Source organism: Poeciliopsis prolifica, unplaced genomic scaffold (assembly GCF_027474105.1).
Source record: "Poeciliopsis prolifica strain line A6 unplaced genomic scaffold, Auburn_PproV2 SCAFFOLD020, whole genome shotgun sequence".
NCBI lineage: Eukaryota > Metazoa > Chordata > Actinopteri > Cyprinodontiformes > Poeciliidae > Poeciliopsis > Poeciliopsis prolifica.
In genome coordinates this window covers 4,085,060-4,104,319 of record NW_026562395.1, presented here as the reverse complement: position 1 = coordinate 4,104,319, position 19,260 = coordinate 4,085,060, and the positions used below count along the sequence as shown (strand labels likewise).

Here is a 19,260-nt window from a genome sequence, read left to right as displayed (position 1 = left end):
TCAGACTTTGATCTAAACTACTCTATCATGAGTATTTGATTTAATCTCACCTCCTGTGCTCGGTGTGCTGTTAGTGATATTACTCGATGAAGGAGGTGATGAGTGTGCAAAGTGGCGTGCGGAACTACGCGTCCGTCCCGGAGCTGGGTTATCCGCTTTACCGTTGACCATCTGTGGAGTCTGCTTTAGAGGGACATGCTGTCTGAGGGAAGGCGGCCGGGGCGGAGCTGGTGATGGCTCCTTCTTGGCGGTCACCCTGGAAGATACGCGTCTTTTCCTCTCTGGGCTACAAGCAGAGGGAGAGAAAAGCGACGGATCGTCTTTAGCTTCAGGTTTGATTGGTAACAATTAAAAACAAATAGAAACGCTTTACATTTCTTTCTTTTCTTTTTTACCTGGATGCATTGCTGCTCGTGGGTGATTCGCTCCTCCTTCTCTTTGTCGTGTGCCGTGTCTGTCTGTCTGCGCCGTGTCGCGTCTGTCTGTCTGTCCCTCGTCTGGTCAATTTATCCGTCATGCCGTGGATTGCCTTGTAATCAGAAAGGATGGGGCTGATATGCTCTTCAAACAGCGCAGAAAGCCGAAGACTCATGCTGTATATCTGCAAACACAAGACACAACTGAATATCAATTATAAATAAAAGAAGGAGCTGACTGTAGAAATTTCTGTCTGGATTTGGAAATGTCTTTTTGCGAATGATTCTCACCCGGGATTTTTTGCTGGGTGTGTACGCTTTGGAATTGCTGAAAATGAGTCTGACATCCTTGCAAAGCTCAATGGGAGACGGATAATTTCCTTCAGTCAGCTTTTTTAGAACTGTGCCAAAGTCCATCGGAGAGTCGACTATTTGCAGGTAGTCCTACAGGAGTCGAAAAGGAAGAGAGAAAGAACAAAGATGATTAACAATATCAGCTACAGACCTCAAGCAGCACAAGGCATCCGTAACTTGGGGTTTTGAAGCGTTTGTACCGGATACTCCTGTAGGTCCACAGGTTCTCGAAAGGGCTCAGAATCTTCACACTGAAAGATGAGGTCCAGCAGCTCCTTGCAGCGTCCTTTCCAAGCATGAGGATCGTAGGACCGAGGACGGTTCCGTAGCTGGCGCTGCATGGGCTGACGGTCCTTCACAGTAAATCCAAAGTTAATGGCACACAAATGCATGAAAGTGACCACTACGGGTGTTTTGTTTTCACTCACGAGCAGCTGACACAGATAAAGGGCAACTCTAGGAAATTTCTGAAGAAATTTAAACGGGGCCTGCCAAAATTGGAACCCAACTTTCTGATGCTAAAAATGAGCATCAATGCTAAAGTAAGCTACAATGTACTCAATAGCAATCATTTTGATCACAGTCCTACTCCATTGAGTATGTTCAAATTAGTGTAGAAGCTAAAACTAGCCAAAATGCTAATGCTAGCCTAAATGCTGCCAGTGGCATGTGGGGAATCATTAGCATGTTGTCTTACAATGACTTCCTCCACTGAGTTTGCTAAATGTGGCTACTAAATATAACAAGAGCTCAAAAGCTTAATTTAGGGAAGAGGACACGGCTAATGTGAGCAGCAGCTATCGCTAATGTACTGTAACGTTCAAAAGTTTCACAAAAAAAGACATTGCTTTTTAAATACAGTACACTAATGATTAAACAAACAACTTTATTTACGTCCAGTGCCGTTGCTAAACAGGAGGCTCATCTGAGGTCTTTGGCAGGGCAGTACTGAGGCTCTATAAGCAGCTCTTTTGCAAGAGTAAAAATCAGATGTTGACTTCGTGGCACTTGGTTACCAGAAAACGTGCTCATCTCTTAGCAACAGATTAACAACAAATATTGTTATTTTTCAAAGATGTAAGATTTATTCTGATCTTTTGTAAAAATACTTGACTTATTCTATTTAACAAAAATACTTGACTTATTCTATTTAACATTTTCATTTTCAGAAAAATGAAAATGCTTGTTTGGTTGTTTTTTTTGTTTTGTTTTGTCATTGGTGATGAATATCATAGAACTGACATTTGACAAAAAAGTAAAAATCTGATTTATACTTCGTGAGAGTTTGCTACCTGAGAAAACCCCCCGCTTATCTCAACACCAAATTATTTACTGTTTATAAAACAACCTCTTTTGAAATACTCTTTATCTGCTTAGACATAAGAAATTTACAGTTGGTAAATATTGCAAAAGCAAAAATCTGATGCTGACTTGTTTTTATTGGATGCCAGAAAATGGGCTCATCTTTTAGCAACAGATTAACAACAAATATTGTTATTTTTCAAAAGAACATAAGACTTTTTGTCTTTTCTTTTTTTTTAAATACTACTGACCTTTTACTACTTAACAAGAATTGTGCAGTTGGTGAATTTGGCAGAAAAGTGAAAATGTTTTGTTTTTTCGGTCAGTGGTGGTAAATATATTATAAATGTGTGTGTAGTAAGTGTTCCTCCGTGGCGCTCTGCCCTCCTCTGTAGGAACTGAGTGTTTCGCCGTCTCTGTACTTCTCTATGTATCTCCTCAGTTGCTGTGGTAATTAATCCTCTCTGAAAACTGTCATGTGTGAGTGACACACCGAGGGGGAGACACACGATTCTATGTTTTGATTTGAATTCGGCTCGTTTTTTGTCTTGTTTTTTTCACTAGTTACGTTGCCATGGTCACTCAAAATGCCACCAGAAGAGATGTTTACATATTTGTACTGTGGGGTTGCACGCAGCAGTACGCGCCACGTTAACGGCGAAAGGACGCAGCAGTTATTTTGAGGTGTAGAGTAATAGCTGCCTTCCATGAATTGCTATGGCAGGCCCCAATAATTGGCAATTAGTCATGTTACCTTGTGGTTTCGGGTTGATGTTCCTGGAGCATTATTATCCTCATCATCATCCTCCTCATCCTACACAAGACAAAAAATGACAAAGGGCCCATTATGAATTATCCCACAGCCAACTGCGGCTATATTTCAAGCAAGATGTTTTCCAATTTTTTAAATGGAAATAACTGTAATTTACTCAAGCAACCAGCAGAGAAGCAACAGTCAAAACTAAATATATAGAACAATTACTAACCACACCTTTACCATACTGTAGTAGCATAGCATACTAATGTGTAGTATTGTATATTATAGTACTGTATGACATGCAGTACCATAATATACAGTGTAGTATGACAACGTATAATATATTGTATAACAGTATTATACAGTGTAATATGGCATGTGTATACGTTGCATAGCAGTTGATGCATTGTAGCAATGTATTCACAGTATAAAGCTCGTCTTAAAACCCATCTGTTTTACTTGGCTTTCATCTCCAGCGAGATCTAGTTTTACATTGTATGTTTGTTTGTTTTAAACTGTAAGTTTTTTAAAATTTGTTTTTATTTATTTTATGTACAGCACTTTGTATCAACTGTGGTTGTTTTAAAGTGCTTTATAAATAAAGTTGGTAGTTATATTGTTGTACACTATGGACTAGCATAGCAATGCCATACTATGCTATGCTAGTAGCATTGTACTAGTGCTGTAATATACTACACATTGCTACACATTGTATAGAAATGTACAGTATGTCATGGCACAATATGAAATAGATCTAGCATAGTATAGTACTGTATAGCATAGCGTAGGAATGTATGCTATATTAGAGTATCGTATACTACAGTGTAGATAAACCAACCTCATCTTCAGAGTCAGAGAAGGTGGCCTTCTTCATGGTCTTGTACAGAGGCTTGAGATCTGTGAGACTTTGGTCCCTGCAGAGCAAAGGCAGAAACAGAAAGCAGATCAGCAACTAATGATTGGACAGGTGAAGAATTCCAGTGAAAATGCAAGTTTACAGATGAAATACATATTAAACATAATGACTCCACGTTTCAGCTCAACATACTTAATGAACGCCAGCATGAGGTCGGAGACGAACTTGGCGGTCGTGACGATGAACGATCCCGGCTCGTTGAACGTCTGGGCGTTGTGTTCTATGTAGCGAACCTCCCACATTAAAGAGGAAAGGCGTCTGTAATAATAACAATATGTTTTGTGATTTTTTTTTTTTTTTTTACAGACTTGCTCTCGTTCCTACACACTGCTTGCGGAACAGCCTCCGGTGAGTTACCTGTAGAAGCGGTTCACCAGCCTTTCACGTATGGTGCTGAGATCGGTGACATAGGCCACGACCGTGCAGTACGTCGGGTACGCCTGTAGGTCTACCGGGAAGGCAAACGGTGCCGCCACGTCTGAAAGAGGCCAATATGTTTGACGGTAGACAGAGAAATAATGAAAAGCGGTTAGTGCTGGTGTGTTTTAAGCTGTAAGGAGCTCTGAAAATGGGAAGAGTGAAGGGAACAAGAACCTTTGATTAGCAACAAAATGCAGATTAGTCAGATTACATGTTGCTTTAAACAAAACATAAAAGTCTGTTTTTTGGGGTTTTTGTTTTCCTAATTTACATTTAGCAGATGAGATAGCTTTGGTCAAACATGGAAGGCAGAAAACCAGTGGAATAAATAAGAGACGGCTGCGACAGAATGTGCTCGCTTCCACCAGGGGGAGCCCTCGGACTAGATTTCCTTCACAGTTTAGTATAACATTACAACAGTTAACTGTAATACAAGCCAGCTCTTTGGTGTCTTATCTTAATACTGAACCAGTCTATTCCTGTGTTGATGAGCTCAGAATGGTGACTCAAAGCTGCTGAAAATGAGTCTGTAACTCAATTTTACTTTCGCTTAAAGGTAACTGGTGACATCATACCAAGCGTGCAGAGTTGGTCGATGGCTTTGATGATGCGTTCGCACTCCTCGGCCCGCGTGCGGCAGTTCCATTCACCATCCTGCGGGACGTACAGCAGGTCTTTCTGCTCGTCTTCTGTCAGCGGGACGCTCGTTCCCAGCTCATCGGGAAACGTGGCTGCAGTATGGAGAAGGGGCGAAACAGAAGGGAAAGTTTTCAAAATGATAAATGAAAGGGTTGTCTGGAGTTGGCATCTCAACTTTACGATCTTTCCCACATGTCTTGTCCCTTTGCTATTCTGTTTGACAACTGTGAAAAAAAAGGCAGGTGCCACAAAGTCTGAGAAAAACGTATTAAAAGTATGAGACGCGTACCGTCGTCGGGGATGGGCTCCATGTCCCACGGGCTCATCTTCTCTGTGTCACCGTTATCCCAGCTGCATGGAAAACATCAGGGATCAGTCCTCTGTACCCTCACTTTCTATTTCTATTGATTTCGTTTGCATTTCTGCTGACATGTATATCCCCCAAAATAAGTGACGACAGTGCATTGGGAAAGTGTTCTCTCCTTAGAGATCTCATCTTTTTGAGCTTTACTTTCACGCTTATATACCTCAGGTTTTCAAATATCAATATCTGGCTACGAGTAAAAAGAGCAGTTTTTAAATGATGTTTTCTTTAATTAGGAAAGAATAAACTGTGGGGAAAAGTAACTCCTCTAAATTTAATAAATACATATCAAACAGATTTAGGTAGAGGCTTTTTTTTCTCCTTTCATCAGTCAGAGGTGGATTTCCTGATGTGTTTTTGGATCACTGTCGTGTGCATAGGCAAAGTACGCCATCTTACTCAAGTCGTCTTTTTTTTTTTTTTTAGCTGTGCTACTAACATATAAGTTCCGCCCACTGTCAATCCTCATTTCTGAATCTAAAAACAGAAATGTTTTTAGAAACTTCAACTCTTTCCTTTTCATCTTGACTTCTCTCTATTTCTTAGAAACACGTTTCACGTTGTTCTCTGGCTCCATTATGTGCGTACAATGTTTTTAAACCTGATGGTCAAATAAAGATCCCTTGGCTTTTTTTCAAAACCGCAAACGTTTTTGGGGAGTCTATGTGACAGTTCTGCAGTAACAGACTGCTTACAGTGCAGCAACCAGGAAGTAGTTGCTGCACAAAAATGTACACCTTTCCTGGTTTATGGCAATTTCACAATATGCAACGCATCTGCTTGCCCATTTCACTGCGACCCAACTGTGAAGTGAACAGGAGTTTTACCAGACGTTGTAGCACTGGAACAAGCTGTCGGGATACTGGAGCTGGTAGGGCTCCTGACTCTCAATGGTCCCGAACCACCAGGCGTCGTCGATCACTGACCGAAACCTGTCGCCTGAGCACGCGACACACAAGAAGTGTTTAGAGGTTTCTACCACACACACGCCACACTTCCTGAGCCACATCCTGCACGGAGCACTTCTATGCACAGTGAAGTGTGAATTTATCTGACCTATAGTCCACTGCCTCCTCCTGGCGTTGTCGAACTGCTGCCGCAACACCAGGAAGTCAATAACGTCTGGCATGTCATGGTACCTGCAGACACGGTGTCAGTTAAAGTCAGAGAAAAGATGCTACAGGACAGATCTAACAAAAACATCCAAAGATATGACCCACTTAAACGCAAACACACTATCAATTAAACGTAAAAAGCTGAAAAATGACAAAATTCCCAGCATTTCTATGTATTTGCTTAAGTTAAACTCTTACTTCATGGAGAAGGAGCCTCCTGTCAGCTTCCCTGTGTCAGGGTCCAGAAAGGCCAGCTTCAAGCAGCAGAGTGTGGGCAGACCCACCTCATATTTGATGCCAACTATCTTCATCAATTCCTGCTCCTGAAACGCAAAGCGTTTCAAAAAAGATCAATCGGCTAACCTTGAAATGCAAATATTTTAGATACAGTTCCGACCGCGTGTTTGTATTTCCCCCCCAACATTTTCTTTCCATGGGTGCTCTGGTTGCATTTTTCTGGCTGATCACTGATCTCTAAGAAGCTTGAAGTGAAAAAACATAAACATAAAGATGATACTTCGGTTATCTGAACCAGCAAATTTTTTGTCAGAAACCCATTTGGGGAAGCAAATCAACTTGTGTGGAGCCGTGGGTTTGTTCTTAAGAATTAAGCTAAGGATGATCGTAAAACTTATTTATGCTTAGATTTGTCAAATAAATGAAAACAATTTCCTTGCTAATAAAGAGAGAGAGAGAGAAAAAGAAATAAGATAATTCGTATTTTAGCCAATAGCAATTTTTAGACCTTAAAAGTCGCTAAATATTGCGACAGAACAAGTCGATGAAAGTGCTATGACTGTTATTACATAAAGAAATGACCAGGTGGGCGGGTCAACACCTTCTCTACCAGGGCAGAGATAGACATAATTGGTGGATAAGTTAACTCTAAACTGATAAATATAATTTTCTCATGCAAGTATCGGCGACTTGCATGACTTGCATCATCCCAAAATTAACGAAATCTGGGCCGATTCATTGCCGCACTCCTAACCTTTTCATTTTTCTGCTGCATTTCACGCCTCATGATCAGAAAATTCCCAAAGAACACACTGGAACCCTAACACAAGAAAGTCTGCTACCCATGGACAAAATGGAACTATTTCCACTTTGTTGTGTCAAAAGGGACTTGACACACTGCAGAAAATAAAATCAAGAGTCACAGTGAAGTCGGACAGTTCCCTTCACGCTCCCAGATGTATTTCGACTCAAACGGCACCTTTTCAGCATTTCTTTTAAGCACAAACATATTTTTAGAAGACCTCCGATGTGAAAGTGAACACAGACGCGCTGTTTCTGAGACTAAGACTAAGAAAAAAGAATAACTAATTGCAGACAGCAAAGAGACAGTCACCTATGATAAAAAAAATGTAGCAGGTAATACATTTTCAGAAACTGCTGTCTTTGTCCTCATCCCTTAAAGGCGACTAGTTTTGTTTTTCCCTCTGGAGCCGCTTACAGGACTCCCATCAATTACAGTGTCAGTGTTAAAATCACAAATGTTTCAAATTTAAGATCTGCTAAATTATTTGCCACCCACAACGCGTTCAGGCGTCGCTGTTATTTATTTAGTGACAATTGTGATTGAATGAAGCAGAAGCTTCTTTAAGATGTTTTTACTACTGCAAACAGATGGACGGAAACACAAAACTTAAGTCAGCGAAGTTTTTTCACCAACAGGAAAGTGTTTTAAGAAACGCAAAAGATACAAGAAGCTGTTCGAGAAACATATTTGAAAAAAGTTTTTCTACTTGGTTTGCTGTTCATTCAGGTGGCAACAACAGAAAGACTTTGAGTGAATAACAGGAAGGCTGAACAAAAACACGGCAAGTTTGAAGTTTTCCATCTTGGTCTGTTATGAAATATGCTGGGTTATGAAATGTCTGGGACTCTTCTGGCGAAATCAAAGTTAAGGTAAGGGTTACATTTAGCTAACAAAAATTACAATTTATAATAATAACAAATATTATTATGAATAATAATAATTAAAAAACTATCAGGTTGTTTGGATAAAAACTTATGGTAGTATGGGTTTTAAATCAATTAGAAATGCAAAGAAAAACGTTAAATATTTTTCTTTCTTTAACATTAAAAAGTTAGAGAAAATTTCCAAAAATACTTTTCTGTTCAGTTCACGTCGAGCCACAGACTCAAGACCCAGCAGTGCCTATGAAAAGTATTCACCTTCTAAATATGATGAGTATTTATACAAATGCCTACTTTATGTTCAAATGTTTTTTTTTTTTGAAGAAATCAGTTTTCACGTTAATTGAAAGCACTATTTTTGTACATTTTGTTTTTGTCAATAAAGCCAAATTCAAAAATATAAAACATCCAGGGGCGAAAACTTTTTTTTTTTTAAACAGTTGAATTAGCCAGTTTCTTACCCGCAGCTCCATCTTGTGCCAGGGCTGTTTCTTAGGGTTGATGCTGAAAATCTTCTTTTGTTTGGCCATTTCGACGTACGCTTCATGACCCTGCTGGAAGTAGTACACCTGCAGGCGAGCGCGAAAATGCAACTGGTTACGTTCTGCGTGCGTTTAGCGTCGCAGCCTCGGCGAGCGCCTGGATTTGCAGGAGAATTTTAAGGAAGCGTTGCGTACCTCGTCTCCCATCTGAGGAATGTAAGGACATCTGCGGGGAACCGTGTCTGTGATCCAGGCGGAGGGAAGCCATTCCTCCAAGGTCAGCCCTTGCTCCTGAAATTCATTCCTCTGAAAGTCACACACCGGGATAGATGTACAAAAGTATTCTAAACGGCGTTAAAAAACACAAAATCCAGTGAGTGAGAGTCTAACAGACCTTCCTCTTCTCCTTTGGTTTCGTCTTCTTTGGTAATGCACCATCTTTGTCTGCTTTCTCTTTCTTCTTCTCCTTCTTCCCCTCCCTTTTCTTGTCGCATTCCTCCTCGGAGCCGCTGTTTTTCTTCTTCACTTTCACGCTCTTCTTGGGCGGCTCCAGGTTGATGCCGGCGTCTGCTGTCCAGTCAGAGTAGTCGCTGGAGTAATCGCTGCAACAGAGCAACAACAACAACAACAAAAAAAACGTAGAAGAAATAGTAATCAAACAAAATTGTTTATGAAAATGCTGTTTATGCAAGAAAAAATGTTCAGACGTTTTGTCAAGATACAACAAAATAATGTATAATTAAATACATTCAAAAATGCGCCTCGATGAGTGATCTTTGTCAGCTGAAAAGTAAATTTTTATTTAATTTTCCTTTGGAGTCAATAAAGTATTTCTGAATTTAACTGAATTAAATAACCTTTTAGCAGTTATTAAAAATATGTGTTATTAAAAAAATTTTTAGTCCAATGTAAGACAGCGTCAGCTATAAGCAGAAAATGATCATAATTAACAGGGATTGCTGTTTCAAGCATCAATCTGTGTAATTAATCTGTGTAATGAGATACAAGTTTCTACAATAAATGGGTTTTCAATAATATTCTGATTTTCTGAAAGAGTCTGTCCAAGTGCATGCCTTTCTTTTAATGTCTGTTTGGAAAAGTTATAACTTAATGAAATGTTGTTGTACTTCCTGTCTGTTAGACAGACAGGAAGTAGTGGAGAGGAAATCCACTCATCCTTCACTGCACCCTGGGATTCTGAATTAAAAACCCTTAACGTTGCTTTAATAACAGATATTGTCATGCTTGGATTATATTCCTCACTCATTTTAGAAGATAAACTCAAAATTTTGCAAAAGAAGCATTATTTGCTCTTTCTCCCCAATCCGGGCGTCGGAAATTCTGAATTTCTGTTTCCCAGTGATTGTAAATTTATTGTAGCCTTCGGTTAAATAATAAACAAAAAAAATCAATCAAAATAAATATATGTAAGTAATGTTTCCGTTAAATGCAAAATTTCTGGTTGCGCATATTAAATAATAAATTACCGGTATTTACCTGGAGCTGCTGTGCTCGTCTGGCCACGGCTCCTTCTCCTCTTCGTTCTTTTCTTCCTCTGAGGAGTATCCGTTGATTTGCCGTACCTCCACCTCTGCCTGAAAACACACATTATTTTAGCGTAAAACACACCAGTAAACAAAACTACATAATATCAGGGTTCACACACTTTTTCCCACAGTAAAATTGAAACACTTTTCAAGGTGAGTTTTCAAAATGTGGACATAAAAAAACAATAGAAATCAACTTAAAAAGACAGTTTACAATTATATGATATAAATATTCATTACATTGAAACTATGCGACCAAATTTTGCTCAAATCACATGCTAAAAGAAAACATACAAAGAAAGTTACAAAACCAAATTATAAAAGATGTTCTTGCTGAGTTTTTGGGCATTTTTAGTCATTCAAACTAACCAAAAACAAGAAAAGTTTGGTCTGAAATTACTTCAACAGTCAGAAAAAACGTCTTTCTACAAGTCATATGAAAATATCTGGTTTCAAATGTAAATTACGTTTTCCAAATTTAGACTTGGCACGTTGAATTGCACTTCATCAAAACACTGTGCAGTTTGAATATCAAGCACATTTGAGGAGTTTATAGAGAAATCAAACAATTGAAATTCAAGCATTTCCAAGGATTTTAAACACCCCAGTTAACACTGGATTATGTCAACCTATAACAATAATAATAAAACTGAAAAATATCAATCCATATGAGTGTTATGTGTACCTCTGAGGCACTGTCGTCGTCGTCAGCAGCCTCTGCGCTCTGCCGGCTCGTCTCCTCCATGGCGGCGCGAGTGTGGTAGCCGTGGTTACCCTGACTCTTCCTGCCCTCGTCTACCGCGCACTCTGACGTCGGGTGAACCTTCGCAACAGATAACGAAGGGGAAAGTTTAGTTGATGCGTTACAGGATGCAGATAAAGAAGAGGGAAAAAAACCCATTTTGAGATAACTCCCGCACCCTGCTCTCCTTGGGGAGCGAGTGGATTGTGCGTCTCCTCCTTTCCGACTGATAAATATTGATCTCCTCGTCTCCTTTAGCCTCGCGCCACGTCACTTGTTTCCTGCGCACGTACACAAATCGAGGTATTCTTGAGAGGAAGGTCTTCTGGAAACTTCGACAGCATAGACGGGGATCTTTTAAAAGTTCTACCTGACGGAGGCGTCCTCCAGCTCAGGGACCAGCACCCGGCGGCTCCAGGCCACCAGGTCGCCCTCCGTGGCCATCTGGCTGCGGGGGGCGTTGCTGTGCATCTGGCGGACGCCCTCGATCTGGCCGCTGCGCCGGAGACCGACGTTGGGAGGGGAGTGGACCTCAGTGGGAGAACCAACAGAACCTAAAGGGAAACGGTGTCAAAAATGGTTTCATTTACAACCGCAGCATCCAAAAGATTTGCTGGGTTTAATGAGGGTGCAGTTACATGTACATTTTTTCACATTTGTACTTTTAAGGGATTTTATGCTATAGATCAAAACAAAGTGAATTGCAGGATAAATGAGTTTGAGTTCTATTAATAAGTATATATTAACATTAAAAGAGTGGCATGTTTCTGCATTCAGCTGTAATAGACTGAACCTACAGCTGCATGTATTTTGGGGAACGTCTCCTCCAGCTTTCTGCCTATTTTCCCTCCAAAACAGATTAAATAAATAGCTGGACGATGTGGCTTAAAAATAAAATCTCAGACTTTCTCATATCAAATTCAATTTCCTATTTTTCTTAATTTTTCTTCTCTTAACTCAATCAGTGAGTCAAGTTTATTTGTGCAGGACAGTTCAAAATGCTTTCCATCATAAAAAGACAAAAATAAAGTCAGAAAAAAAACATATAGTCACCAATTTGATAAGCAGTAGCAAACATTTCATTTGATCAAGTACAAATGACAGAATATATCTCAAAAAAAAGAACAACAAAGGTTTTTATTTCAATAATTTCTTCTTTTTTTTTTAAGTTGACCTGCATTCAAAGTCAAAATAAATAGAAGCTGTAAAACAAACAAGATGGTAGTTATTGGGTGGGCTCACATCACTATGGAAACCCAAGAAAGTGCAGAAAAAAGCCCTCTAGATTATCTAAAAGTGAAATCTTCAAAAACAGAAACATGGATGAAATGGAAACCAGTCTGACCTCTGCTGGTCCTGGCGTTCGCTCCAGACCCTCCGGCGGCGGCGGAGACGTCGTTGGCTCCCATCCTTTGGTCCTGCTCCTGCTGCAACCTCTGGATCATGGTGTCCAGTGGACTGGACCCGTCCACCGCCTGCTCGCTCACCACTTGGTTCAAGCCTGACAGGAAGTGGACAGGCAAGCAGGAAGTGAGGAAGCAAGTCCACAGAGAAAGAGCCAGCAGCAGGAAAAACATACTTTTTTGTAGAAAATGTAGCTACAAAGCCAAGACTTTAAAGTGGCATTACATTAAAATAGATTTCCATAACTACTGATTACTGCCAAGATTTAAACAGAAAATATCATTAAATCTGATTTTAATTCCAGTACCGCTTTTTCTTTTTAAAGCCTTTCATTATGCGCATTTAAGAAAGCCGAACATTAATATTAGGCTAACATGTAAAGTCTTCATCTTGACAAAGACATTTTTGATTAGCTGCCTGATGAGCAGATTGAGGCAGAGGACAACAACTCGCGTTTGTTCCTTCAGGCAGGCGTTTAATAAAACAACAAATGGAGACGATCTGAGCCGACATACCGGAGGAAGTGACCCCCATCTGAGGGATGAGCTGCTCGTCCCGGCAGCCCTCCCGGCCCGGCACCAGCCGCTGGTACCTGGGCGGGTGGGGGTTCCCGTCCACGTCCACCAGGAAGGGCGGGGGCATCAGGTGCGGCGCCTGCTGGGTCTGCTCGTCCAGGACGTAGTTGTTGGCGTCCCGGATCAGAGGCCGGTAATCGGTGTGGAAAAACATCTGGTCGGCAATCTAAAGGCAGTTGTGTTGAATATTAACAACAATTACAAACAACATGTTGGTGATGAATGTTAAAGACGGAGAACCTTGTCGTATTTGCCGCTGGAGCCAAAGCCGAAGATGAGCAGGTGACCGTGGGAGTCGGTGGCGGCGAAGTGCTGCCCGTCAGGACTACATTTGCAGTCAAACAATGCTCCGTGTCCCTGGCCTTCAATCTGCAGAAGAACAGCGAGACAAGGAAGAAGGCAGACATTTGTGGGCTTTCCAAACCTTGAAAACAACTAAGCATTTTCAGGGATTTCAAGCACCCATATGAACCGTGCGGCTGAAGGACAAGGCAACACAATGACAACAGAAAAATGGCATTTTCTGCACAGAAACAATTTACGGTAATTAACAACCTTTTATGTTTCCCAGTGAGTCATGTCACTACTCCACAAGTAGTGGAGTGGTTTTACTGTCTGCCCTTCCTGCCAGTAACTTCCCAACATGTCTGCTGACTAGAACCAACAGAGCCACATCCCAAAAAACCGAAGCTTCAAAGAGTAAAACAGCAGCTAGGCTTTTGCTGTAATTTTTGGGATTCACTCAACCCCACTGGAGCACTACAGAGAGGAAAATTTGTGCCCAGGTCTTAACTTCCAGGCTTTAATGTTGCCATGCTACTTTTTCCTTATGGTGTAATCTATTTTACAAAGTTCTCCAGTCCCTGATGTGGCAAAACAGCACCACAACACGATGCTACCACCTTTGTGCTTCACAGTTGGGGCGACAAAATGCTGTGAATTAAACTTGCGGAGGCCAATAGAGCCAAACGTTGGCACTGTGTCCAAATGTCAAAAGAAAAAAAAACTCTCCATCATTATTGTGGTTTTTAACGAGTTATTCTCATAATATTGAAGTACCTAAAACAGGGTCTCTGCCAATTTCACCAGATCAAATTTAAGACTTTTTAAAACAATTACAAATGGAATTTCAGACGCAACTTTGTCTAGCAAACTTGTGATAAATTTGCACTTGCCCACAATAGATGCAAAGCTAGCTAACTTATGTTAGCTAGCAACCTAACGTATGTTCGTAGTGAAGCCAAGACTACTAACATCTAACAAAACACCTCATGACCCTGCCAAAGAATAAGCGAGAAAAGAAAAATCCATAGAATATAGGCGACTAAACAATCGAGACAAAATTCAACACCTGTAAATACACTATTTAAGGCCAACTTACTTTTTCTTTTTAAATGACTAAGACATTCTAGATACATGACAACAGACTTAAATTTATGCTTTTTAAGGATGCATGGACATCCCGTAAAACAGAAAACTTAAACCTGATGTATTATATCTATTTCCAACTGAAACCGATTCCAACTGTAACTGAGCGTAAGACAAAAGGACATGACTATTGATACTGTTAATGCAAACATCGGCTGCCAAACACTATTAATTTAACAGTGTAGTTCTCTTCCCATCATCCACCTGCTGCTCATCTTAGTACAGACCCAGGAGCAGAAATTTAGACAAAGTTTGTGAACTTTACTTGCAGTAATTATCTAACTGAAATCCGAGCTATGCCTCAATCACACACTCTCGTTGTCTTTCAGCACCAAAACTGAGACCAGAACTTTTTGGCCAGCTGACCAGCTTCCTCAGTGACTCATGTTCTGAGACTGTAATTAGGATTGTCCTCGGTTCCCATAGAGACGAAGACAAAAGGATGCAACTGTAACATATACATTGGAAGAGTTCGGACAATGGCTCATTTCACAGAGGGAAACATAACAAAATGATAGAAAATTACACGGAGGTGATTTAAGGTGAAAGATATCAGGATCTTCGCTCGATTTGTTGCAGCACAACACAGATTAGAAAACAGGTGAAAAAAATGAGAGACCCACCATGTTGAAATAAGAGCGGATCTTGACTCCTCTCGCCAGATCCCAAACGATGCAGTTCCCGTCGTGACCGGCCGAGAAAAGGATCCTCGGATCAAACGGATGAGGCTCAAGGACAAACACCTCATCCTCATGACCCTGACAAAAAACAAACAAAAAAAAAAACAAAACAGTTACAGCTCCATTAAGGCACACCTGAGGCATGAACACATGCAAAACGCTGGCAATAAACATAATTATAGGGAGAAGTAATATCCAAGATTTTAGCTTGTTACCATAAAACTAAAAGCAGTTTAACTGGGATCTAAAGCACACAGATTAGAGTTTTGTTTTTATATGGACTATTGTTAGTCAGTGTCCAACATACCACATCCATCAAACGCCATCTGGGAGACTGTTGTCACCAACAATAAAATAACAAGACAGGGAGGTCTATGGCGTTGTGAAATTATGATCTGGAGAACAAAGTAGGCCCTGGAGGTTTCACCGACATCAGTGAAATTATGGCCGTGTTGAGCTACTACAGCGTATTAGCAGCACGAAATAACGAAAAACAAATCTCTTTTAATTTTAAGGTTTCACATTAAAGAGAAAATTGGATGAAAAAGGTGCACCGCTTCAAATCAGCTGCAAAGGCCAGTGAAGATTTGGGATGATTTTTTTCATCTTCATTTTTATAATATTCTCAGACTTTATGTATGAAATATTAACCTTACACAAACTTTAAAACCAGATTTTATCTTTGAAAATAACACTGATGAAATTGGCTTCTGGTTTTCATAGTGCGTGTCTGTAACTCCATAAGATCACCTTTATTTCATAACGTAAAACTTATCCAACCCTGGTGTGATTTTATTTTATTTTTTTTTAAGTTTGCATTCAGTGCTGCCTTTATTTTGCAAGTTATGCAATTATTTTTGCATAATTCAGGCCAACCCAGTTTTAGAATCCCAGATCCAGTTTAACCTGAATTAAAAGTGGCTCAGACACAAAACAGCTAGTAAATTTACCACTTTTTCAGTTTCTGGCTGATTCTGCATTCAGTCGGTAAGTAGAAAGCAAAAAGAGATGGGTGTACCGTTAGAAATTCATGCACATATTGTATATTTTTCTTCTCTAACTGCTTCATATGCTGTTATTTTTCCTATGTTGTAATTTTGTCCTAATTGTGAAGTTTCTTACTCTTAATTTAATTTAATTTTGAATTAATAAAGTTCAAAAGGTTTAACAAAGAAAAGTTCCATAATTGGGTATTTGTGTGTATAATATTCTATTCTAAAATAAAGGACAAAGCATGTCACATTTAAAAATCCCTGTTAAAAACTTTACGTATATTAACAATTATTAGACTTTTGCCCTTTAGAAAAAGAAGATAGGAAAATGTATGGATTTTAAAAAAAATACTTTTTCCACACATAATTTCCACAAAAACGATAAAAACTAATTCTGCACTTTTCCAGCATCATAAAGGACTGAGGAGTCAAACTTAAGGTCATCTGTCTAACAGCTACAGATTTACTGAAAGCGGGTCAAGCAAGCGGTGGCGGGAAGCCGTAGAGAAAATAAGGCCAACAATCTGAAAACAACGTGAGGGTCTGATGAAATCAAGCAGAAAGTGACTACTTGATGTTAAATACACATTCAATTAGTTTCAGAGCTTAAACGTTCAGATGCCTCTTACCATCAGGACATGGACCAGATTCCCGGTGATGGAGTTCCACACCTTCAGCGTCAGATTATTGGCGGCTGTGATCACAGTGCTGTCATGGCGATCCCATGCCACCATGGTAACCTTAAGCTTAGTGACCTTGTCTTCCAGTGGAGGAGGGTTGTATTTCCTGATGGGAAGATAAAAAGTATGCAATAAGACTAACAGCAGGATTTTTTAAATACAGTTAGGGCCAGAAATATTTGGACAGTGACACAGGTTTTGTTATTTTAGCTGTTGACAAAAATATGTTCAGAAATACAATTTATATAGTATGGGCTGAAAGTGCACACTCCCAGCTGCAATATGAGAGTTCCCACATCCAAATCGGAGAAAGGGTTTAGGAATCAAAGCTCTGTAATGCAGAGCCTCCTCTTTTTCAAGGGACCAAAAGTAATTGGACAATGGACTCTAAAGGCTGCAAGTAACTCAAAAGGCCTTTCCCTCGTTAACCTGTAATCAAGTAAGTAGTTAAAAGGTCTGGGGTTGTTTCCAGGTGTGTGGTTTTGCATTTGGAAGCTGTTGCTGTGACCAGACAACATGCGGTCAAAGGAGCTCTCAATTGAGGTGAAGCAGAACATCCTGAGACTGAAAAAAAAGAAAAAATCCATCAGAGAGATAGCAGACATGCTTGGAGTAGCAAAATCAACAGTCTGGTACATTCTGAGGAAAAAGGAATTGACTGGTGAGCTTGGGAACTCAAAAAGGCCTGGGCGTCCACGGAAGACAACGGTTGGTGGATGATCGCCGCATACTTTCTTTGGTGAAGAAGGACCCGTTCACAACATCAACTGAGGTCCAGAACACTCAGAGAAGTAGGTGTATCTGTCTCTAAGTCAACAGTAAAGAGAAGACTCCATGAAAGCAAATACAAAGGGTTCACATGTAGATGCAAACCATTCATCAATTCCAAAAGTAGACAGGCCAGAGTTAAATTTGCCCAAAAACACCTCAAGAAGCCAGCCCAGTTCTGGAAAAGTATTCTATGGACAGATGAGACAAAGATCAACCTGTACCAGAATGATGGGAAGAAAAAAGTTTGGAGAAGAAAGGGAACGGCACATGATCCAAGGCACACCACATCCTCTGTAAAACATGGTGGAGGCAACGTGATGGCATGGGCATGCATGGCTTTCAATGGCACTGGGTCACTTGTGTTTATTGATGACATAACAGCAGACAAGAGTAGCCGGATGAATTCTGAAGTGTACCGGGATATACTGTCAGCCCAGAGTCAGCCAAATGCTGCAAAGATGATCGGACGGCGCTTCACAGTACAGATGGATAATGACCCCAAGCATACAGCCAAAGCTACCCAGGAGTTCATGAGAGCAAAAAGGTGGAATATTCTGCAATGGCCAAGTCAATCACCAGATCTTAACCCAATTGAGCATGCATTTCACTTGCTCAAATCCAGACTTCAGACGGAAAGACCCACTAACAAGCAAGACCTGAAGGCTGCGGCTGTAAAGGCCTGGCAAAGCATTAAGAAGGAGGAAACCCAGCGTTTGGTGATGTCCATGGGCTCCAGACTTAAGGCAGTGATTGCCTCCAAAGGATTCACAACAAAATATTGAGAAAAAACTTAAGTGTTTGGGTTATGTTTATATGTCCAATTACTTTTGAGCTCCTAAAATGTGGAGTGTTTGTAAACAAATGTGTACAATTCTTACATTTTCTATCAGATATTTTTGTTCAACCCTTTAAATTAAACGTTACAATCTGCACTTGAATTCTGTTGTAGAGGTTTCATTTCAAATCCAATGCGGTGGCATGCAGAGCCCAACTCACGAAAATTGTGTTACTGTCCAAATATTTCTGGCCCTAACTGTAACTTCATTTGTCTATTTTTTTCCACTCTTTTATACAAAAAAAAGCTATTAACCATTAAAGCTCACAACAAATAGTTCTTATGCATGCAAAAAGAAATTAGATGTAGAGAACTGTTTTATAAGTTAGCCCCATTTTTATTTCCGTTCGATTTCTTTCAGTTTTAGAATAAATGCCATTTTTTCGATCAGAAATATTTTACAGAATTTAAAATTTTTCCACAAAAAGCACAAAATGACAACAACAAAAAAAACTTCACATGAAGACGAAAACCAAAACTAAACTTAAGTGTCTTGCTTTACCAGCTGATCAGTGATATATACCTTTAAATTTAGTCATTTTTTAAATCAATAGCATTAAGGAAAAGTTAGATTAACTCAAAACTAAGACCGTACCTTGTTTTATAAAATCTCCTGCAAACTGACAAAATTTAATACTTCAGCTAACACATCTAAACTACAAGAGAGACGAACCAAGAAATTGTCCTTTCTAATCAGCAAAGAAACACACAACCGTAAGATAAGCGCCATAGTGTTATGTTAACCACAACACTGCCTGAAGAAGATTAAATGTTAGCCATTTTTAGTGAGGTGTTTAAAAGAAAGAGCCAGGGAAACAGATCTAAAAAAAAAAAAAAAAAGAACTATTTAAAACAAAAGCTGTGAGATTCAAAAATGCTGGCAGCCTCTTAAAAATCTCAGAGAGAAGATCTGTGTTC

The 19,260-nt window shown here is 39.9% G+C and overlaps 1 protein-coding gene across 2 annotated transcripts in view; it reads right to left on the bottom strand.

The window, feature by feature from the left end:
- phip (pleckstrin homology domain interacting protein) overlaps positions 1-19,260 on the bottom strand; it is a 38,287-nt gene that overhangs the window by 4,829 nt on the left and 14,198 nt on the right. Inside the window, exons 14-38 of one of the 2 annotated variants that reach the window (XM_055044152.1) lie at positions 16,686-16,842; positions 15,008-15,142; positions 13,197-13,325; positions 12,897-13,122; positions 12,323-12,478; positions 11,348-11,531; positions 11,156-11,258; positions 10,921-11,058; positions 10,186-10,283; positions 9,083-9,290; positions 8,884-8,994; positions 8,668-8,775; positions 6,482-6,606; positions 6,225-6,307; positions 5,996-6,107; positions 5,094-5,155; positions 4,741-4,896; positions 4,103-4,223; positions 3,878-4,003; positions 3,668-3,743; positions 2,827-2,886; positions 971-1,123; positions 708-860; positions 396-601; positions 51-286 (exon numbers count right to left, since the gene is read on the bottom strand). In XM_055044152.1, coding sequence (XP_054900127.1) covers positions 51-286; positions 396-601; positions 708-860; positions 971-1,123; positions 2,827-2,886; positions 3,668-3,743; positions 3,878-4,003; positions 4,103-4,223; positions 4,741-4,896; positions 5,094-5,155; positions 5,996-6,107; positions 6,225-6,307; positions 6,482-6,606; positions 8,668-8,775; positions 8,884-8,994; positions 9,083-9,290; positions 10,186-10,283; positions 10,921-11,058; positions 11,156-11,258; positions 11,348-11,531; positions 12,323-12,478; positions 12,897-13,122; positions 13,197-13,325; positions 15,008-15,142; positions 16,686-16,842 — 3,422 coding nt within the window. The remainder of the gene's footprint in view (positions 1-50; positions 287-395; positions 602-707; positions 861-970; positions 1,124-2,826; positions 2,887-3,667; positions 3,744-3,877; positions 4,004-4,102; positions 4,224-4,740; positions 4,897-5,093; positions 5,156-5,995; positions 6,108-6,224; positions 6,308-6,481; positions 6,607-8,667; positions 8,776-8,883; positions 8,995-9,082; positions 9,291-10,185; positions 10,284-10,920; positions 11,059-11,155; positions 11,259-11,347; positions 11,532-12,322; positions 12,479-12,896; positions 13,123-13,196; positions 13,326-15,007; positions 15,143-16,685; positions 16,843-19,260) is intronic. The other variant, XM_055044153.1, reaches the window with a different exon arrangement.